Source organism: Phascolarctos cinereus, unplaced genomic scaffold, assembly GCF_003287225.1.
Source record: "Phascolarctos cinereus isolate Bilbo 61053 unplaced genomic scaffold, phaCin_HiC Scaffold_726;HRSCAF=1367, whole genome shotgun sequence".
Taxonomy (NCBI): domain Eukaryota; kingdom Metazoa; phylum Chordata; class Mammalia; order Diprotodontia; family Phascolarctidae; genus Phascolarctos; species Phascolarctos cinereus.
In genome coordinates, this window is record NW_027556098.1 from 27759635 (window position 1) to 27783941 (window position 24307).

The 24307-nt window shown below is 37.0% G+C and overlaps 1 protein-coding gene across 4 annotated transcripts in view; it reads right to left on the bottom strand.

Moving 5' to 3' along the window:
- Positions 1-24307, bottom strand: part of JADE3 (jade family PHD finger 3) — a 201285-nt gene that overhangs the window by 112973 nt on the left and 64005 nt on the right. For 2 of the 4 annotated variants that reach the window (XR_013482759.1, XM_078146310.1), the window contains exon 1: positions 12412-12530. The exons of the other annotated variants lie outside the window; for them this stretch is intronic. Coding sequence is in view for 1 of the 2 variants with exons in the window: in XM_078146310.1 (XP_078002436.1) it covers positions 12412-12436 (25 nt within the window). In the remaining variant the exon portion in view is untranslated. Of the gene's footprint in view, positions 1-12411; positions 12531-24307 lie in introns of those variants that run through there. 4 annotated transcript variants of the gene reach the window in all.

A 24307-nucleotide genomic window follows, 5' to 3' on the forward strand; every position in this document is an offset into this window, starting at 1 on the left:
AGAGGCCATTTAATTCAAGCACCTCATACAGATGAGGGCAACAGGGCTCCAGAGAAGTGAAATGACTTCCCCCAGGGTCACACAGTGGCTTTGGCAGTGGCAGAGGTAGGATTGGAACCTGGATTCTCTGACTTTGGTTTCATTGTTCCTTCCAAATAATAAAAAAGAATAGTAATAACTACATTTACATAGTACTTACAGGATGTAAAGTCAGTTTCACAAAATCTAACATGATTTTATAAAAATAACTGCTCAAGTATCTTATTTCCTTCCTATCTAGATTTCAAAATCTGAAACCCATTGCCTAATTTACTGGTATCATCTAAAATGCCTAAAAACATTGAACCCTTAGTAGATATTTCACAAATACTTGAATTGACTTGTGCATTTCCCTTTCCATGTAATTTGGGAGAAAGAAAATATCCAGGGTCAAGATGACCCATCTTCTACAGGAAGTCATTCCCAATCCTCTTAATTCTAATGCTTTTCCTCTCCTAATTATTTCTGATTTACTCTGTTTATAACTTGTCTGTACATATCTGATTGCTTGCAGTCTACCCCATTAGATTGTGAGCTCCTTGAGGGCAGGGATTGTCTTTTGCCTCTTTTTGTATCCCCAGCACTTAGCACAGTGCTCAGAACACTGTAGATGTTTTGACTGACTACATAACCTAGTGTGGCACCTACATTCACTGACATGAATTAATATGTAAGTTAATGTCCTAGCTTTTGTCTATAAAAGAACTGATATCACAATTCAAAGTTTATTTATTACTCTCTTGTGCCTGGAGCATCAAGTTTCCAGGGAAATTAAAGCTTCAGGATAATCCTAAGGAAAGCATTAAAGAGCTTCACATTGTGAAGCAACAAGTTTTTGTTGATCTAGAAATTCTTCTAGGCTGCCTCTATCAATGGCTTTTCAAAAGGAAAACAAAGAGCCAGATTTCTCCATCCCAATCAATGTGGTATGATTTTATGCAGCATATGTTATATAGCAGAACAAATGTTACATAAGTGGAAAAAGAAGCAAGTCATGGGAGTTCTATGTTTAGATAAGATAGGGTTTGCAGAAATGCACTAATTCCCCCTACAGTCTCAGTGTATTATGTTTCCTAAGTCACTTAACTTCAAGTTCTAGTAATGTAACAAGAAAATAAAGATTCCAGAGGCTCAATTCATCTCAGATTAGCAAGAGAGATGAAGTGCCAAAGTAGAAGCTGAAAGCCTGACTCATTCTAAGGTCATCACAAGGAGTTTTTCAAAACTAAGGATGAACCAGAAACAAGATTTACATGGTGCTAGGGTCCCAGCTGAGTCAGTCTCTGATACATCACGCTGGAACTGCAGTTACTTCAAACTGAAATCCCTCCGGATAGACAGACATAAAGAAAGACAGACATGAACACACAGGCATTCAAATCCCAATATGAATCCAAAACCTAACTGCCTCATAAGTAAACAGTGGAAAGAAAAACAATTGCCTCCAAAGTTCTGGCTATGATTTCCTTAATAAGAATTCTACCTTCTGATAAACAGTACCAGCATCTAAATAGAACATCAGAATCACAGATGTAGAACTGGAAGGGACATCAGATAGATAATTTCCTCATTTTACCAGGAATGAGGAAACTGAACCCCAAGGAGATTAAATGACTTTTCCAAGGTCACAAAGATGGTATGGAACAGAGGCAAGAGTTGAACCCAAATTTTCTGAATCCAGAACCAGTGGAAATGACATCAACTTATGAAAGAGGAAAATCGCTTGAAGCTTACTGAGTTGATTCAGCATAGCCACAACCGTTCACCTAGGGAGGGAGGGAGGATATATGCTCCCTTGATCCTATCAAAAAAAACCAAGCCTGCCAAAAACACCAAATCTGAGGAATTAAGAAGAATATTCCTTATAAAACATGACAATAGTCTTTGGTTTATGTACAAATGGCCACTATGAAAAGGAATTCCCCTTCACTCTTTGATTTTCTGCCTAGAATTGTCCACTACCTCAAGCTCTCTTCATATTGCCTATCTTGATTCCTCTTTCCAGGCTCCACTTCTGACTCTCATCCTCTCTTCACCATGTGTCCTCATCCTGGAGGTCTGCCCCATCCCTGGACTTCTCATTCTGGAAGTACCCTCTGCCCCTAAGGCCCCCCTCTCTATGATTGGCCGGTTCCTTTCAGAGTCACCATTTTAAGGACAATGCCCAGACCAGTCATATCTTTATTCTGTTTCAGGCTCCACTCCTGACTCTTTAGACTTTTATCTTGGCTCTCCTTTTCCTTTTACAAGTTGTTTTTCCCCATTTAACTGTAAGCATCTTGAGGGCAGGGACTGTCTTTCTACTTGTACTTGCATTCCCCCTGTTTAGCACAGGACCTGGCAAAGTAAGTGCTTAGAAAATGCTTGTTGCCTTGGCTATCTCACAGAATTGTGAGGAAAGTGTCTTAAAATAAAGCACCATAGAAATAATAACAGCTGATGTGTATATAGCACTTTGCAAAGCATTTTACACATCATCTTATTTGGTCTTCATTTCAACATCATGAGACAGGTGCTATGCAGGATGTCCCAAAAGTCGTAGTGCAGATTTAATATCTCAAAGCTTAAAAGAGAGCTTAAAACTTCACTAAGACTTGAGACACTCTGTATTAGCCTCAAATTACAGGTGAGAGATACTAAAGGTGAGGTGAATTGCTCAAGGTCATGTAGGCAGTAATGATCTGCAACAGTATTCCAAGTCTAATCTTCCTGACTTCAAATCTTCCACCCTATCCACATAAGCACAATGCCTGTGAGTTATTATTTTTATGATTATGATTATCCCAGGGCTGGTCCAGGGGACAATTAATATAATCTGGACTGGCACTGGAAAAGGGAAGATGGAAAAAATGGGTAAACAGTCAACCACCAATACTCCTTCACCCTCCTATGCACCTTCTCTAGCCAGTTGCCATTAGCTGTCCTAAACCTAATCTTATCCCCTTATCAAATTAGGTGAAGACCTAATCTCTCTCTTTGCTGCTAGCTACAATAAGCACATCTACTAGAAAGAGGAGACCTGGGAGTAATGTTAATAATATGAATAATAATTATAGCATTTATAAAGTACTTCAAGGTTTGAAAAGCTCTTTACAAATATTATCTAATTTCAACCTCACAACAGTCTTCTGAGGTTACTTTCCTTATTTTACAGATGCTAAAACAGCAGCTGATGGAGGTTAAGTGACTTGTCCAGGGTCACAAAGCTAATAAGTGTCTAAGGTCAGATTTTAACTGAAATCTTCAGGACACCAGTCTAGCACTCTATTCACTGAGCTGCCGAGCTGCCATGATGTTGTGTACTTGTTTTGGTTATGCTTATAACGTATATGCTCTCTCCCTGAACAGAATGCAAGCCCTTTGAGGACAGGGACTCATTCACTTCTGTCTTTGTACCTCCAGAGCTAGTGGTAAAGCACTTAATAAATACTTGCTGCCTGACTAATTGGAAAATCTCAAAAGTATCGGATCTTGGCTTCGGGAGCTAGAACACAGCAGACAAGCTGTATTCTCTTCTGCAATAAGACCAGATAAGTAGAAACATCCTAACTAGGAGCAGTAAGTTGAACCTATGGAAAGGGAAGTTAGAAGACGAACCCCTGGAGCTTCGCAGGAACAAAAGAAGAGGTAGTTGACAGGAAACCAGGCTGGACAAAAAAGTCTCTTGTGGGAGGTATATTTCCCACAGATGGAGGACTCCATTCTCCCACAGCTTCTAATCTACTCCTGAGGCTTTCATGACTACCGACCAGTCCTTGTCTTCTCCCTTCAAAGTTTCTTCCCTTACCCCAGAGCCCACCTGACTTGAGCTCCTTACTCAGGATCTATCACTAGGAAAGTCCATGGCAGGTTTGGAAGGGAGAGACACATTGTTATAGATGGTGATTAGGTTCTACAGTCCCACATTCATACAGTCCTAGGCTGCTTTTTTTTTTTTAAGGCAACTGGGGTTAAGTGACTTGCCCAGGGTCACAGCTAGTAAGTGTCAAGTGTTTGGTCTGAGGCTGGATTTGAACTCAGGTCCTCCTGACTTCAGGGCCAGTGCTCTATCTACTGCGCCACCTAGCTGCCCCCCCCACCTTAGAAGCCGAAGACATTGAAGATTAAATAGACTTTTGTGAGCTGATTCACATTTTACAAGTATTTGTAACACCTGTTTCTGTGGGACATGGCTTTGAGCTCCAAACTAATGACCTACAGTGAAGCACTTATATAGATGCTTTTGGAGCACAACCTAAAAATCAGGGATTGGATACATTCTCATCTCAATAAGCAAAAGTGGGGAAAACTAAACTTTTGGCAAATGAGAACTACTATAATACAACAGGTGAGCAACAAAGGGCAGACAAAACACAAAGGAATTTTTATAGTGATAATTGTTGTCCTTCATTATCAAAGAGCACCAAAATGGCATCATTATGTTAAAGTCAAGTTACAGTGTGTCCGACTGTGGCTGATCAGACCAATACAAGCTCAGAATGCTCTACCACAAGTTGTGCACAAATAGTCCATATGAACATTTGGGGTAGATTCTCACATTTCTTTTGAGCCACGTCAATTCTGCTTTGCTTATAGAGCACAGCATCTTATTTGAGGTAGGTATGTCATGATGGATGGTCCTGTACCAGTGTCCCCCATGTCACGCAGTCAATTCCAAAGTTCTTGAGAGAGACAGCTGAGTGGTATCCTGTCACTCAGAGACCAGGGCTTGACTCCCTGATAGGGAGGTGGAAAGGAATGTTTAGAAAACTTGCCCCAAACTACATCAATACATCCAATTCATGTACAACATCAGGAAGATGAGTCAATGAAAGTTAAAAAGGCATGGATCCCCAGACTGTTCTTAAATTGTACCTTAAAGGTAAGGGGCTAGGATGCCTTTATTATGAATAAATCAATGCTCACTATATGCCCTCATAAAGTAAGCAGAATGTTCAATGTCAAATATCATGAAACAGGCACAAGAGCGTAAGGACCTGAGATGACAAGATTAATGGAAAAGGTCAGGCACGTTACCTGACTTTTTAACTTTCATTGACTCATCTTCCTGATATCATACATGAATTGGATGTATTGATGTAGTTTGGGGCAAGTTTTCTAAAAATTCCTTTGTTTTTGCCCATCCTTTGTTGCTCACCTACTGTAATGTAGTCCATCTCATTTGCCAAAAACTTAGTTTTGTAACTATGGTAATTTACTTTGAGGAGATGAATAGGAAAGAGATGTGATTGATGCCACAGCCACAAGAGACAATCCCACTTTTGAAGGTGATGATAAAGGAGGCACACAGAGCTAACTGATAGCCACAATTCTCCAATCCACCCAAGTAGGACAAGTTACTCACTTGATCACTTTGCCCACATGACCTTGTAACCTGCACTCTACCCTTCAAAGATAAAGAAAAGAGTGAAGGATAATATTGCATATGGGATGCAGATGAGGGATTGTGAGCACTGGTTGAGGAAATACGCTTTTTTTTTTATCCACAGGATCAAAGATTTAGAGCTGGAAGGGACCTCAAAGACAGTCTAGTTTAAACTGGGGACAAGAAAGGTTAAGTAACTTGTAAGTAAAAATTAAGTAACATGCATTATTGTACACAATGTTGCATAGGTATTGAGTAGCAGAGGTGAGATCTGAACCCTGGTCCTATGACTCCTAATCTATTATTCTTGCTCTATCTATAGCACCACAATACCTTCTAAGTGGAATAAACTCATTGATTTTGAAAAGTGGATACATATTTATGTTCAAAATTTGCCAAAAGAGGGGGAAAATCACAGAAAGTAACAAAGGTTTCTTCAATCAACTTTCCTCAATCCCTTCACAATGAAACTACAAATCCTCCTACTGGGTATGTTTCTTAGTAATGAAAACCAAAGAAGGCATGGCTAAAACATATAACTTTTGCATGTTTTTGATTTAATATGATTAATTATGTGGATTGTTTTTCTAATCTTAAAACCATCTTTGCATCCTTGGTATAAATCCAATTTGTTCATAATTAATAATATCTTAGATGAATCACAGCAATTTGCCAGAATTTTATTTAAAGATTTTCAAATGTATTAATGATATTGTCTATAGCTCTTCTGTGTCTATCCTTTCCTTTTTTAGGTATGACTATATTCATCTCAAAAAAGGAATCTGGTAGAGAGTGCTTCCTTTCTCAATTTCTGAGATTAATGTGGGTAGTATTGGTACTAATTCTAAAAGTTTGAAAGAATAAAAGGATCAGGAGTATTTTTTATTTGGCAGTTCCTTTACAGATAGTTTTACTTCCTTTTCTGAAATTGGGTTACTTATGATCTCTATTTGGTTTCTTAGTTTGTGTATTTCTGATGGTATTTCTCTATTTTTCTTTATACTCTCAGTTTTGTTAGCATGTAATTGCATATATGTTCTGATGTTCTTGCTATTTTTCTTTATTTTTATTTGTAACTGTGTTTAAGGTCTGATATTCTTTGTATTTCATTTGGTTTTGTTGCAATTTCACCTTATTCACTTGTTATCTTGTTGATTTCTACAGGTTTTTTTGTCTTTGCTTTCCAGTTTATCTATTCTCTAATTTAAAAAAAATCTCTTTTGTGCTTATTTTAGGTTTATTTATTAGCTAATTTTCAATTCTAATATTTAGTTCATCAATCCTCTCTTTTCCTATATTGTTAATGTATGTTGGTGGGGAAAATATATATAGCTTTTACCAAGATTTGAGACTGTTACCCATGCTGGAATAGTGCAAGTGCTTAATAGGACAGAAGTCCTATTTCATCTGTAACCTTCTGCATTCTACAAGTTTGGGGTATAAGCAATTTACAACATAGTTTAGGAAATTCAGCAATAAATGAAGGCACAAGTAACCTTAATTCTAATCCTGGTTTTGGTAAGGAAGGAAGGCTAAAAAATGACCCATTCATACCTGGCACACAGGAAGAAACTTAATAACCTAAATGGTAGTATAATGACCAATTTACACAGCCAAATTTTTAAGAAACATTCCCCAGAGTGCAATGCAATCACACAGTAACTCCCGGATGTGCCTGGATGACGTACGTTTGGGCATATCATCATATTGTTTACTTGCTGCTTCTCTATTTCTAGTTCATTACTCAATTAAGGCACCTTTCTTTGCCTATTGTCTGTGGTAAATATTCATTTGTTTTCACAGAAATGGGAAGTAGGCCAGACATAAGCAGCTGTGTTCTCCTAAAGAACAATATGAGGGCAGCTGTAAAAGTAACTGCCAGGACAACTCACTCACCATAATAAAGTCTAATTTCACTCGAAAAGTTTAGATTTGTGTTATATGCTAAGCTAGAAAGATGAAAAATAACTAAACAAACCACAGTCCTTACTCTCAGGAAGCTTACAGTCTACTAAGTAGCTATTACGACTTCTAATAGACTATTGATTTTTAATAGTTACCAAAAGTCACATATGATGAGCCTTCAAATTCAAAGCTTTCCTTGAGTAAGACTTTTTTAAAATAAATTTTAAAATATCTTTTGTTTTTATATCATCTTCATTTCCAACTGGTTCCCTTCCCCATTTCCCTCCTCTCTCAAAGAGTCATCCCTTTAAAAAGAAAGGAGAAAAAAAAGAGAGAAAAATAAAAAAAGAGAGAAAAAAGGTTCTATAAAACTTACCAAGATATTTTAAGAGTCTGACATTATATGCAACATCCCATAGCTGTAGTCCCCTTCCCCTCTAAAGGAGGGAGGAAAGGTACCTTTTCATTTCTCTTTCTTAGGTCCAAGCTTGATCACTATAGTTTCACAGAATCCAAAGGGTAAAAATACATTAAAAGGGCAATGGGTGGAACACATCCCAGCTTTTATCACTAGGGAGGAAGCTATCTATGCTGTGGCCTGTTGGTTCCTTTTACTGCTCAACAGTATTCCCACAAAAAGGCAAGTAAAGGAAATGGCGCAATGACCGAAACCCAAACACATTGCTTCCTCTGTATCAGCTAAAATGACAATTTTCTGAATGAATTAAAACAGGAGCATCTTCTCCCTTCTTTCTGTGCTCTTCAATACAACCCGACATTCTCAGTTGGGCATTATTTACTGGAATGGGCAGTATAATATTTTCTGTTTAATTATGAAGTGCTTAAATCAATTTCCCCAAACTTCTAATAAAAGCATAGTATACCCATACCTGTAGCAACAAATAACTGGAAACTCATCAAGTGGGAAATGTTTGAACAAATTATGGTATATGAATATAATGGAAGAAATGATGAAAAGGATAGTTTCGGAGAACACTGGAAGATTTGTATGAACTTATGCAGAATAAAGTAAGCAGAACCAGAACAGAATAACAATATTCTAAAGGCAGACAACTTTGACAGAATTAAGAACTCTGAACAATGTAATATCCAACAAGGACTGCAGAGAATCTATAATGAAATGTAGAGACGTGATAAATGTGTGTGTGTGGTTTTTTCTTGGTTGCAGCCTCAAAGGGAATTGTCTTACTTAGCTACGCATATTTGTTTTACTTTTTTTCTTCAATTTTTTTTTCAAAAGGGTAGTAAAGCTAGGAGAGAGAAAAAAAATAAATTTTGCTAATTGAAAACATTAAAAAGCAGTAATTTCAGTAAAAGGGATGCATTACTATATATAATAGGTGACAAACATAGAATCCTTTGGCGCAAGAAGGGGACAGACTGAAAATATAAATAGGTGCAAGAAGTATTTACATAAATTTAAGTGTGATAAATTTATAACAAGCTTTTAAGTTACGGATATTTGGGGTAGTCTCTAACCTTGCAATGTGTTTGAATGATAGCAACTTGGCTCTCCCACAAGTTATGACTCAATGCCATTTCAGATATACACTACTGAGATGAAAAAGTCATAGGATCACAGCTGGAAGGAATCTTGGGAAATCATCCAGTTTAGCATCTTTCTTTTTTAGAGAGGTAATGTAAGGATCAGAGAAGTTAAATGACTAACCCAAGGTCACAGAGGTAAATAAAGAGTACACAGGCTTTGAACTATGACTCCAAACCTACTCTTTTCAATATATGATCCTGTCAGAATAGAGACAATGTTGAACCTAAAGTCAGGAAAATCTAGGTTTGAAGCTAGCTTTGTGATGACAATCTTTGTAAGCCTTCCTCATCTGTAAAAGGGAGACATTACACCTATAGTACATCCCTTGTTCAGTCATATTTTGTAACCCTATTTGGGGTTTTCTTGGCAAAGACACTAGAGTGGTTTGCTATTTCCTTCTCCAGCTTATTTTACAGAGGAGGAAACTGAGGCAAACAGGATTAAGTGACTTGCCCAAGGTCATACAGCAGTGTCTGAGGTCAGATTTGAACTCAAGGAGGCCTTGGTGATCCATGCACTATGGCCCCACTTTGCGGCCCAATATGTACCTTACAAGGTTTTCATTATATGATAATGTATGCAAAGCACTTTAAAAAAAAACACATAAATTTCAATGTTAATGTCTCCTCATAACAACAAGGCAGTTCAAGGTTTACAAAGTCAGCACAACAAACTTGTGATGTAGGTAGAGTTAAATATTATTACTTCTCCTTTACAGATGAGGAAAGGGTAGCTCAGAGATGTAAAGTAACTGACTGAAGACCACACAGCTGGTAAGTAGAAGACAGTTCTCAAAGAGAATTCCTAATGTCAAATCTAGGCCTCTTTCTACCACATGATACCACCAATGTGGCATTTCTTGTGCTTTTGGGTCAATGTCTGTGTATCTCACAGTCTTGTTTAAAAGAAAGAAAATAGTAAACAAAGCTGTATTTTTTATTTTGTGTTTGAATAATCACTGCTAACCCTTTTCCTCACTGACATGAAAAACTAAGAGTTGTCTGTCTCAACAGGTCATGATTTAACTTATTTAACTTAAATGTCAAACCAACGACAAACAATCCTCTCTCAACCTCAGTGTTGCAAGTGTAAGCGATACACCCCTTCAAGTAAAAGATTTTGTCTCGTATTTTAAGTTTACCATGAGTGTAACCACGGTATTCAGAGACAAAGTAAACAGAAAATAATCAGAAGAAAAAGAGCCTGTTCCAGGTATTTTCCAACAATTCTTCACCTTTAAAAAGAGGAAACAGAAGTGGAAGTAGATGAAACGTATTTTACAGTTTTTAGATATGTACTACTTTCATCTCAACACTTAAGAGCTTGCTTTTAAAATGAAGAAGAAACATATGACTCATTCATCAGATATCTAAGCTTCAGTGCATTCATAACTGATTATAGGTCTCTTCTAAAGTCCCAGCCTCAAGGGAAAGAGAGAAGATAGCTCTTGTTTCCTCTGCTGCTTCCTCTCCCTTTCCCCCTTCTCCAGTACCTCAAAGAGAATTTGGAAAACTGTTGATCAGACAAGGGCCAGATAAACTGGTCAGAAAGAAGAGAAAGTATGAAATTTACCTATCTTTGCTCCTGCTACTGAGAGCAGTATTTCTGTTTTAACCACAGATGTCCTTGTGGTTAGGAACTAATCAATCCTTTTCAAAATAGTGAGAGTTCTTATTTTTGTTAACAATTCACTTAAGAGCATTAAAGGTGTATTTTCTCTTATTCATTCTAGCCAGAAGTATTCTTTTTACTTTTTTCTTTCTTTTTTTTTTGCCAGAAGTATTTTAAAGGGAATCACTCAATCGGAGATGTGCTTAAACCACAGGAAGCCAAATTTGTTTTTCCACTAATATTTTTAATTGATGATCAAAATTACTGTAATGTCCACGCTCTCTGACTCAGAGATTCAATTGCTAGACATAGCATAGCCCCAAGGAGGCCAATTTTGCCCCATATATAGCAAAATATTTATAGCAGTACTTTTGAGGTACTGGAGAAAGGTAATACTTGTCAATGGGACATGGCCAAATGAGTGAATATAATGGAATACCCCTCTGCTATAAGAAATGATGAGGATGATGATAACATGGAAAGACTTACATGAACTTATACAAAGTAAGCAAAACCAGAAAAACAATATACACAAGAAAAAATTAAAATGGAAAGAAGAACAACAACTCAATTCAAATAGTATGAAGCCATAATGATGAAGCCTGGATCCAAAGAAGAAAAAGAAGAAGGCATCTTTCCCCTCTCTAATTTCTTCACAAAGATGGGGAGGAAGGGGTCTGTGGATGTGGAACATTTCATATAATATACAATATCTTGGTTAATTTTGCTCAGCTGTTTCTGTCCCTCCTCTTTTTTTATGTTTTGTTATAATGGTTAGTCCTCTGTAAATGGTAAGGAGGAGAAATTAATTTGGAATGTAGGTAACATAAGAATATAAAATATGAATTAAAAATTTATTTTGAAAAACTAGCAATCAAAACATCAATAACCTTCTCTTTAAAAGTTCCACTTTCCAATTTCCTATCTTTCCTATCCCTCAACCCACAGCAGTACAAACACTAATCAAGAAAAGCAGACTGATGGATTTTAAGTCACACAACCCCCTCTAAGTTCCTAATGTTATAGATTTTAAAGAAGTCCTAATTTCAATAATTTTTTAAACACTACCCACAATGGCACTGGGGAAAGGAGGGAGTACTTTAATTCATGTATATTACATATATGTATGTATATGTGTATATATACATACATACATATATTGTGCATCCCTATAATATAAAGGTAGGGATAAGTACTGAATCTGTGATTTCATTGGTAAAAGGAATCAATACAGGTTGTCACCTTCTCTGTTACACAATCTTTTTTTTCCCCTTTCCTCCTCCTTACCCTAGAGATGGCTACATAGACACAAGTATGTATACAAAAGTAAAATCATTCTATACATACATCTATTTATCAGTTCTTTCGATGCACATAATCTTGGAGAACTTCCTATAGCACTAAGATCACATCACCAATATATGTCATTGGTGGGACTTGAACCCAGGCTGTCTCTCAATGACAAGCAACTTCTCTGTACATAACATACAACATTTCAATCTGCCCAGATACAAGAGTAGGGGTGGCATCTTGAAAAAACATGACAGGTATACACAACACATAAGTCATTTAAAATAATTCCATTTTTTTTTTGTATAAAGTCTCTTAGGAATAAAGTGAATTCCTAAGAATTGCTTTCCCTTTTAAATCATTTACCACATCCCTGAATGGCTATTTAAACAACTCTTCACTTTGTCTTGTATTTTCTATTCAGTCTGGTTTCCTATTATGAATCATTTCCATATTTCATATGTTCAATCACATATGCTCATAATGTATCCTTAATAAAGGCCATCTGATTAAATATGGCTACAGGTATTTGCTCATAGAAAAGAAAAACTTCAAACCTACTTAAAAATTATTAGACATTTTAAACATCATTTTTCAAAATCAAAGGAACCAGTCCCAAACTTATACTTACTTTTAAAGTCTAAGTCCAGAGACATTCTAACGGTTACTGACCGCTCCTCAACAGAGATGGTACTAGAAGAGAGCTCTTCAGTTTACTTTGACAGATCAGTGCACTTGCTACTAGAAAGTAGCCAGACGAAGATAAAAATGAATGAGGCAGCTTTTCAACTACACTCAAAGCCAGTAGAGAAGTACCATGTGCTCAACAGACAGATTCTAACTATAGAACAGGTAACCACAGAAAAGAAATAGCAACCAATGGGCATACGTGCAACAAGAGGGGAACCACAGAGAGAATAAATCTTAAAAAAAAAAAAGTCTTATTCTCTTATTAGCATTGCTACATAATATGGAGGGAAATAGCTCTAAAACACTAAATATGTGTCAAAGTAACACTTTAAGTGTAAAAAAGAAAGGTATAATAGAAAAGAATACACACTGGGATTTGAACCAGTAGACATGGATCTGGACATCTTTTCACTAGTGTAACTTTGGGCAAATCACTTCACGTCTCTAGGTCTCAGTTTCCTCATTTGTAAAGTGTAAAAGGAACATTTGTAAAGTGTAAAAGGTTGGCCAAGCTGACCTCTATTATCTCTTCTACCTCTAAATTCTATGATGCTATGGCTGGACAGCAGTAACAAATTATTGTAATTATGAGAGTTTTCATGACAACAGATTAAAAAGGAAGTACCTAATTGGGTATAAGTTATCTTAACCTTTAATTAACATGGACAGTGCAATGTAACAGGTAGAATGCTGGATTTCTAGACAGGCAGACCTGAGTTTAAAACCTGCCTCTGACACTTACCAGCTGCATGACAAAGGTAAGTCATTTAACCTTTGTCAGTCCCTTATAATACTTGTGGCTTGATTAGAGTTGTTGAGGCAACTATAGGCAGCTAGGTGGTAGCAAGCCTAGATAATCAGGTCTAGGGTCAAAATCAGCATTCAGATCCAGTAAGGGAGAAGCTCTATGACCTTGGGCAAGTCACTTAACCAAGTTTGCCTCAGTTTCCCTAACTGTAAAATGGGGATGATAATAACACCTACTTGCCAGGGTTTTTGTGAGGCTCAAACAAGTTAATATTCGTAAAGTGCTTTGCACAATATCTGGCACATAGCAGTTGCTGAATAAATGCTTGTTCCCTTCCCTTATTGGGAAGTTCATATGACATAACATATATAAATCATTTTCAAACTTTAAAGCACCATATAATTAAGAGCTATGGAAAATTTATTGTTGACCACACTAAAATCAAGTTAACTGATTAAGTTATTATCTGTCCTCTTTAGTGACCTCCTGGCAGGACAAAGCCTTCAAATCACTCTGGCAAATCAATCAATCAACATTTATTAAGTACCTACTGTTGTGGCAAAGACATTTAAGAGCTAAGGATACAAAAAGAGGCAAAAGACTCTTTGCCCTTAAGGAGTTTACAATCTAATAGGGAAGACAATCTGCAAACAAATGTAAACAAAGCAAGCTATATACAGGATAAATAGGAAATAATTAACAGAGGGAAGGCATTTGAATTGAGAGGTTGGGAAAGACTTCCTAGTCCATACTGATCTTTCCCTTTTTTGAAGTCCAAGGCACTTAAAAAGTCAGAATTGCCCAATCTAGAATGTTTGAAATACAGGCAGGTTGCAACCTCTCTATCTGAGATTCCTCAGTGTAAATTAAGGAAATTGATCAGGTGACTTCTAACCTCTGAATCCAGACTAATATCTACGATATTAAGATCTCACTTTCTTAACACAAGTTATAAAAAGTTTCATATCTGCCTACAGTCTGAAACAATTTAGATAACCAAAATCAAAGTCATAAAGATTAAGCTCCTTCTAGATATGGACATTTCACCTTATTTTGATTTTACTTACTTACTTACACACACACACACACACACACACACATACACACACACACACACACACACACACACACACACACACACAGAGGCATGTCTACTACCAGGCTACTCCCATACTCATAGTGACATTTCTTTAGATAGACCAGGCTCTGTTACAAGGTCACAGAGAAAAACAGGATATGAGATCCCCAAGAGTACATCAAGTTGTCTTAACCCTACAAACTGCTGGTAGGGATGAAAGTAGGAAGAGGGACTTTTTTTTAATTGTAACTAATCTGCAGCATATCAATCCTAATTCCATAAAAGGAGAAAAAATAATTTGCCTTATTAGATATTAATTAATAGTCAGCAAATTACAATAACAACTGTTATTCTTCCTTTCTGTTGCCAGGATTTGTGAACCTTTTAGAATTAGTCTATTTTATTCTTGTTTATATATATGTGCAAAAAATGCATGCCTAGACGGTTTTGGTGAAAAATGGATTTAGTTAAAAGATCAAAAAATATTTTCAACATTTTCACTCACCTTTTATTTTCACAACACCTTCATTTCTGAATAGAAGCCTCCCAATCCACATATAATATACTTTCATTAAGATTAACATGTATAATGTAGATTTAAAAAATTAAATAGATATTAAATATTCTATTCAAAAAATAAAGATGTTATGATTACTGGAACATATTAAATGTAAGGGAGGACAAGTCAAGAGCTATTACTAAGCACCTACAATATGCCAGGCACTATGCTAAAAGCTGGGGATACAAAGAAAGGGGAAAAAAAATCCAGTCCCTGTTATCTCAGTGATGGAGTTAATAGCAATTAGATATTGGATTTTATTTTATTTTTTTTTTGGCTAGGCAACGGGGTTAAGTAACTTGCCCAGGGTCACACAGCTAGTAAGTGTTATGTGTCTGAGGCCAGATTTGAACTCAGGTCGTCCTGACTCTAGGGCCAGTGCTCTATCCACTGCGCCTTCTAGCTGCCCCCTGGATTTTATTTTCTTCTGTCTCCTGGGAGGGACAGAAATGGTGTTCAGAGGATGGGTAAAACTCATTAGTATAAGAGCCAACAAGTCCAACCCCCCAAATTTTATAGATGGGAAAACTGAGGCCCAGAAAGGTCAAAGGATTTGCCCAAGTTATATCTACAGTGAGTTAGTGGTAAAACTAGAATTAGGACCAAGGTCCCAAGACTTCCAGTCAGTTCACATTCATTATATCACAATGTTTAGTATTGCTTTGAATTCCAAATTGCTGAAAGTGAAAGTTTCTAAATCTGGGAGCTGATACTTGGAGAGTATTTACAGATGGCCCATAAAAACAGAAAGGTAAGGGGAACAGGTGCCTATTGTACAGGCCATTTTCCTTTAAAAGATAAGGACCGTCAGCACCTGTTCTTTAAAGGTGATAAAATCAAGTCTAAGATGCTGAAGATGTTTAATCCTGTTTGTGAATTATTTAGGCCCTCTGTTTATTTCTGCTCTGGCCAGCTGCCAGCCTTTTGGTCATTTCCCTCCTCATTAGCATCTTCACCGAAGGGTAGGCAAGTGATTAAAGTAGGTGTAGAAAACCTAATCAACCAATTATGCAACTTGCTAGATGCCCTGATAAAGATTTGGGTAAAGGAGAAATAAGGAAATATTGAGTTCTAAAATGAGTCCCCCCCTTTTTTAAATAATTAGAGGATTTCAATTATGCATGCTGCCCTTCATGCTCCATTTCCATAGATAATTCGGGATGAGTAACAAAGTCAGCTGAGAAGAAACTGCAAAGTAATACAAGGGGAATTGTTCTTAAAGCATTTCAGAAGAGATCACCATAATCAAGAAACTGAGAGAAGGAAAGTCAAGCTTGAAAGGAAAAGGAAAAAAAAGCACACATAACTATTTGTCTCAGCTTCTCATTGGAAAAAAAATTCCTTTTTAAGCTAAAAGCATCCAAATAGGATTACACAATTCACGGTTCAAAAGGGAAGCAGAAAGTAGATCTTTCAAACTCCATTCTCTACCCCACCCCCACATACTTCCTACTTTCAAGTACTATTTTAATTAATCCAAATAAGAACATTCAAAAGTGATGGACATGGAGCAAATATTTGGGAAGTGAGAGAACAAAGAATCACTGTACTGTGAAGCTGCAGAAAGCCATTACCACCTTGAAAACATCTGCAGGACCAGATGAAAAGACTAGAGTTGATCATTCATCACTACACATCCTTCCAGGAGAGGAAGCCCCAGCATTTACTTATCTGAAAATCTGCAGTTTAATTTCACCCCTGTCAGATCAAAGGCAAAGTCAGTTAACTTGGCCAAGTCATTTATCTGGACAGCTTACAAATAAAGTTGCTCCAGAGACAAATGAACTCATTAACTTATAATGTTCAAAGGCAAGGAGAAAATGAGGAAAAAAACCCCACAAAAAACCCACAGCCAAACATTTAGTGTTTGAATACAGTCAACTGTAATTACTGACTTCTCCTTTTTATCTGCACCATCCAATCTTATTCCCATAGCCTATTGATTCTTTACAGAATGTCAGGAGTAAAACAAAAAACCTCGAGGGTCATCTAGTCCAAACTCTCAAATCTCTACAAAATCCTTGGCAGATGAGTCAGCCACTGTGTATATGATCACCTCCAGTAAAGCGGAATCTATTACCTCACAGACTTTAATAATGGTTTATATTCTGTAGCATCATAATATAATGTATAATGTTATTAATGTAATTAAACATTTTGATATTTTAAAAATTATTCAACACATAAGTTACAATTACATAGCACTTTTAAGATTTACAGGGTGACATATATGTAACTTTATTTGATCTTCACAACAACCCTATGAGGTAGGTACTGCAGGTAATCTGGCACCCAGAATTGGACACAATCCTCCAGATGGCCAGTGAAAAGTACAAAAGGATCATTGCCTCCGTTTATCAAGACACCGTACTTCTGTGAATGCAGCAAAATAATGCATTAGTGTTTTGTCTTTTGTTTTTTTTGGGGGGGAGGCAACTACATTACATCGTTGACTCATAATAAACCTGCAATCAATTAAAATCCTTGAGTCTTTTTCATGTAATTTAAATTCACACAATTTCATGCAATTAAGGAACTTCTGTAGTTTAATTATTTTTTTCTTTTTAACCTAAGTGGAAAGAGGCATCATTTCATAATGGATAGACTGTTGGACTTGGAGTCTGGAGGACACAGGTTCAAATCACACTTCTGACACTTACTGAGAGACCATGAGAAAGTAATTAAATCTCTCTTAGCCTCAGACAACTCCTTAATATCTATCCATCTATGAACAAGCACTTATTAAGTATCAACTCTCTATCTACTATATTTTGACAGGCTGTTATTTGTTTTGATGAAAGAAATTTCCAATTAACAAAATCCCTGTTTCTTGATGTAATCTGAATGGAAGATTTTATACTTATTCCTATTAAATTTTATCTTGTTGGTTTCAGCCATTCCAATACAGCTTGTTTGGATCTTTTAAAATCTTATTCTATCATCAATAGGTTAGTTCTTTTACCTTCTATACCTTCATACAAGTTATTAATAAAAACAGTAAATAGGACAGGGACAAGCACAGAGCTCTTAAAACCACCAGACTTCCCTCTATGTTGACAATAATTCATTAATCAACACTTTTTGACTAAGACAGTTCAACCATCAATGACTCCACCTAACTATACATGTATCCAACCCATATTTCTCCATGTTAATTATGAAAGATTATGTCAACATAAACTATATATGGAATTCCCTGATGTAATATTCTAAGTAAATCTATCAAAAAAGGAAACATTAATTTAATATTGCTTATTGGTGGTGAATCCTGATAATTATTACTATTAACAAATCATATGTTTATTAATCTGTTCTAGAATTCTACCACAAACTGGAATTAAGCTCGTCAGTGTACAGATTCCAAAATCTACATTCTTCCAGTTTTTGAAAATCTGGACAATATCTGCCCACCTTCTATCTTCTGTCACCTCCTCAGTTCTCTATGATTCTTTAAAGAATACTAAGTGGTTTTTTTGCTCAGGAAAATACTTGCCGATCTTCAACCTGCTGTCACCCCTTCAGTTTTGCATGATCATTACAGAATACAAATTTTCCAAAATCATGACATCAAATTCTTTCAATACCCTCAAATGTAATTAATTCATCTTGTCTTAGCGGTTTAAAGTAAGCTGAGCTCCTTAAAGGTCATCCTTTGAAATATCCCTATCTTCTCTAATATCCTGCAAACACGACCAGGTCCCCTCCTCCTCTAAAAACAAAAACGAAACAAAACACCTCTTCCCTCCACCCCGCAATCCCCTTAAGCTTTCATCTTATGTTTCTTCTCTTCTAATATTGAACTCTTAGCAGAAGTAGCTTATACTTTCTGTATAGAAAATTCTCAGCACCTTCAACACCTTGCAGCCTAGTTTCAGCCCTTCCCCTCAACTGTATTGAAAGTGCTCTCAAAGGTCACCAGTTATTTCTTGATCGTTAGATGACACTTTTTTTCAGTTCTGATTTTCCATGACATTTCTTGTAGCATGTAACATTATTAATACCCCTTTCTCCCAGATACTCTCTTCTCCCCTGGGCTTCGATAACACTACTGTCTCCTGGTTCTCTTCCTGTCTGACCTTTCCTTTCTGCTCCCTTTCACTTGTTCATCTTCCTTTTCTCACTCTTTATATTTTTCTCTGTTGGTGATCTTATTCTCTTCTGAGGGTTCAGTTAGCACCTCAATGGAGATATTCCAAACTTACTGCCCCAATCTCTACCCACCAAGCTAGAGTGCTAGATCTCCAGTACTTGCTAGATATGTTTATCTCAATGTCCCTTGCCAACACCTCAAACTAAACATTTAGAAACTAACTCAGCATATTCTACCCCTGCCCCTCCTCACTTACTTCATCTATTTTGGCTCATGTCACCACCACCATCTCAGACACCAGAGTTTGAAACCTCATTCACCTTTAACCCATTCCTCTATCCCACACCTGCCCCATACATTCCCTCCCAAACTGCCAACATCTAATTAGTTTCCCACTCCTGTCCTATCTACCTTCACCACATCTCTCACATTAATGTGACTGATAAACCAGGTTTCCAGTAAATCATAAATTCTAGCCAGTTCCTGGTAATTTAATCAAGTCATGCTTGCTCTTGCAGTGTATCTTCTATGTTCATCCAGACTTTTAGTGCATGAAATTAAATTGAGAAGCCCCTGCAATTTCTCTTGAGCCTATCTTGTTTGTTCCCCTCATGCTGACACCACCCTAGTTCAGGTTCTCATTACTTTACACATGGACTGCGATAATGGCCTCCCAACCCGTTTCCCTGCCTTTAGGCTCCCCCTCAACTTCCATCCAATCCATCCTTCACACAGCTCCCAAAATGATCTTTCTAGGGCACATGTCTGGTCATAATTCTCCCCTGCTCAAAAACTTTAGGTGTTTACCAAACAAAATACAAACTCTTCTATGTGGCATTTAAAGTCCTCAACAATTTAACTCCAACCTTCTTTCACATTATTCCCCTTTCTTAACTAAACCAAACTACTAGGTATTCATTACATTTAAAAAACATCCTTCAGTGGCCCCCTATATTTGTATATACACACAATATAGTCCCTAGTTATCTCCACCTCTTAAAACCCCTTTATTCTTTACAGGTTCATCTCAGTTGCCAACTGTTCCAGGAACTCTTCCTGGATTCCTCCCAGCTGAAAGTGTTTTCTTTCTCTCTTTTTCTTTCTTCTCTCTCTCTCTCTCTCTCTCTTCTCTCTCTCTCTCTCTCTCTCTCTCTCTCTCCTCTCTCTCTCTCTCTCTCTCTCTCTCTCTCTCCCCCCTCTCTCTCTCTCTCTCTCTCTCTCTCTCTCTCTCTCTCTCTCTCCCCCTCCAAATTTCCCTGAAGTACTTCACCTGAATCACTCAACTACTTCTACTAAACTCTAACTTGTCTAATACTTATCTGTGTAAATGTCTTATGCCCTGCCTACGAGCTTGATGGTTGAGACTGTAGAGTTCTTCTGTAAAAACAAGAATTATGTCTTGAACACAGTAAGTGTTTAATAAATTCTTTGTTAAATTGGATGACTATTTTTTTAGTCTTTATCTTCTTTGACACTACTACAGCAGATTCTCACTAACTTATGTGTGTAGGTTGCATATTTAGCCAAGTCATTAAATCTCTGTGGAAATCAATTTCCTCATCTATGAAATGAGGGGATTGGATTGTAAAATCTCTAAAGCTCCTTCTAGCTACAGATACCTTTACTCTTTATCATTCAGAGTCTCTGTTACCACTGTTCCCACCTCCTACCCCCAATCTAACCTGCATATCATTTCTTGATTTATCTTTTTAAACAATCACTCTCAACAGGTTACCCCCTTATTCAAGAGCCCACAATTACTTCCAACTGCCTGTCAGATAAACTTAGAACTCCCCAATCTTGTAAGTGTTCAAAACCTCCCATAAACTAGTTTCATCTTCTGTCCAATTTTATCTCCTACTTCTTCCCAAAATGTACCTTCCCTTCCAATCAGGCCAACGAGGCTCTGCACAAATAATGTAATCATTCCCAACTCTACCATATATTGGTTCAAGCTTTCTTCCCTCCCTAAAACATTGTTCCCTTTTCTCCTCCAACTCTACAAATCCAACCTATCTTACACAACCAATCCAAGTTTCTTAATGAAGGTTTTCCCAATAATTCTACCACAGTGATCTCTCTTCTTCAATTCCTTTGGTACTTACTTTTGTCTGTCTTGCACATAGCCAGCACTTAAGTGGAATAGAGCTAGAGCCATACTTTATGGCATGGAAGAACTAGTCTTTCATCATTTCTTGTCTCTTAGCCTGATTTGTAAGATCCTTAAGAGATGTATATATAAGCCATATTCTGTATTTCTCTTATATCCTTCACAGACTCCATCTGCAATTGTATTAAGCATACAATAGTTACTAAATACTCTTAGTTACTCCAACAAAATAGCGTAAACAACATTTCTACTACTTGCACAAAACAGAATAAACTTTGAGCAATTCTAAATGTACAAGTTTTAGAATTCTGCACTTTCTTGCTCCTTCCTCCCTACAACTCTTTGCAAAGATATGGCTGAAAACATCATCTTGAAACTTTTAATTTAACTAAGACCAGAGAATATTATTATCCTCTCTCCTTTTTGATAAAATGTAAATTCTTTGAGGGAGCTTATACTTTTAAATCCTCAGTACCTAAGACAGTGCCTGGGACATAGTAGGGATTTAATTAATTCTTAATAATTGATCAATTGAACATAGTCCTAACACCATCTTATCTCTCCCACATAGAATAAAAGAGTCACTGATTTTACAGTTGAAAGGTACCTTCAGCATTAAGCTAGTCCACCCCCTCTGGGATGCTAGTTAAATAGCAGGGCTGCTTCCTTTTTAAAAATGACAATAGTGTTTTTAACTCTTTGAATGTAACTAGCAACCAAAAAGCACAAAGTCCAAAGGAGATAAAGTTCTTGGGAAAATATGCATAAACTGTGCAAAAATAAATAAAATGCCAGGAGAAAATGTATGAAGTCAGATTTCTGGAAGGAGTGATGTCTACTGGGAGCTACCAGATCAGCATGGAGCATAAGGATATGACCCAGTTAGTAATAAGCCATGATTTATTCAAGTATAGTAAATTCCAACTTAATTAGATACACATGTCATTTTATTTCTTTTCAGGTTGAAACAAAAGGCTTTCACCTGCCAAAACTGCAAAACAGGGCCCCTAGGATCTGTGTTTCTTGTTGGAATACTTGATGACATCAGCAACTGCTGAAGCAGTTTTCAAGTTTTGCAACTCCCTGCACTATTGACTAATGATGTCACTGCTGCAAACAACCAAATGAAGATGCATACAAACTTGAGAAGTGGAGAACAGAATTCTCATTAATCATGGAGATGGATTCTAATGTAATTAAGATCTTGTCAGACTATCAATTAAGAACAGTATGTCACCCCTCAACATATACTATACCTCTACTTCCTTATTCTAGAGGAGATAGAAGTTCAACACTTTTAGGAGTCACAGAATTTTAGTGTTGGAAGGGACCTCAGTGACTTATTAATCTTATTCATATCCAAAAACAGAATCCCTCACTATAAAATATCCCACAGATAGTTGTCCAGCTTTTGCTTAACAAACTCCAATAAGGGTGGAACTACTACCTCCCAAAACAGCCTATCCCATTTTTGGACAGCTCAAATTGATGAGAGGTTTTTTGGTTGGGGTTTTTTTTCTTTTTGTGGCATCCAAATTTGCCTCTGCCACTTCCACTCACTGCTCTTAGATCTGTCCCATCAGGTCTTATTCCTAGTAAGACTGATCAGATGATTACTGAGTCAAAGTTTTGGAGAGGCTCAGGAAGCCAAGACAGGTCTGCTTAAATACACAAACATGAACTCAATAAAAAGAAGAGAAACCAACATAGCTTACCAAATCTATTAAGGGGATGCAGGTTGTGTTACTATGAATGTTGTTTTTATTTGAAGGCTTAAGCTTTCTCATAATACTTTTTGGTTTAAAACACTTTGAGACACTCAAAGGAAGAATGAAAAGTTAGTTAATTTCAAAAATGTCATAAGCACAACTTATAAGAGGCACTGTTTCATAACAGGCAGAGGGCTAGAGTATTAATTTTGGAGTTTCAAAGACCCAAGTTCAAGTCATGTCTTTGAGACACAAAGTTAAGAAGATAAAGAAAAGCTGCTATCAGCTCTAGCCAAAAAGCCCTATCTACTGATGTACACCTTGGCACTGAAGGCAAGGAAGCACAGGGTTTCCACCACAGGATCCCACAAAGCACAAAAGAAAAGATTCTGCCTATAACAAAGGCTTAACAAAAATCTGCCTTCATGATAATGTGAATATGTTCACTAGAGAATATTATGATATGTGTTAAGGGCTCTGAGACATGGAGGGAAGTCAAAATATGTCCCCTCACCAAAAAGAAAAAGCCCTGTGGCAATCTACCCTTCTTTGTTTGATCTTCATACTATTCCTTTTAAACCTGACTGCTCTTCCACATAAGTGTTCTCCTCTCTGTTGGAGCATGGGTCTCAAGAACAAAGTGTCAATAATCCGTAAATATTTATTAAGCACCTGCTTACACTGAGGAAAGAAATAATTTCTCTACAAGTTGTGGCCCTTGCCCTCATAGAGCTTACTATCTAGTGGAGAAATAAGCCCCAAATAAAGTTAAATGTAACCTCTACTATTACCTTGCAAAAACAAAGGGCTACGTGAGGCCCAAGCATAGTCTCATGATCAACAGAGATGTTGTAGAGGTGTTCAGGGAAGGAAGGCTTCATGGATAGCATTCAGGTTGGGGCTTAAAGGAGTAATAGGAATTGAATAAATGGAGAAAAATAGACCTTCTAAACACAGGCAAAAACATAAGCAAAGGCATGGGGTGGGGGTGGGGGAGAATCAAAATATATTCAGAGAAGAGTGAGTGATCCAATTTGGCTTGAAGAACAAGTAGATCTAAATGAAATGAGGTACAGCTAGAAAGGTAGAGTAGCATCAAATTTCAGGGCAGAAAAGAGGAGCCCTAAATGTCAGGCAAAGGAGTACGTATTTTTATCTAGGTGGGAGAATACAGAGCTATAGAAGATTTCTGAGCAAAGAAGTGGCATGACCCAACCTATGGATAAGGAAGACTATTCTGATAATGGTATGGAAAATGGATTAGTGGGTTAAAAGCACAAAGAGCTATTAGGAAGCTACTGTGGTAGTACAGGCAGGTGGTGATGCAGCTTTTTGTGTAGTGAATATTGACAGTATCATAGATTTAGAGCTGAAAGACGCTCTGGAGGCAACTTAGTTCAACCCCTAAGTCTTACAGACTAAAACTCAAACAAAGGAAGTTACTTGCTCAAGATCATATGGTACTACATTTTAATTATGAGTAGTTAATAGCAGTTAACTGTTATGTTTCACTATCTAGCAATTCCTATTTCAACACCCTCCA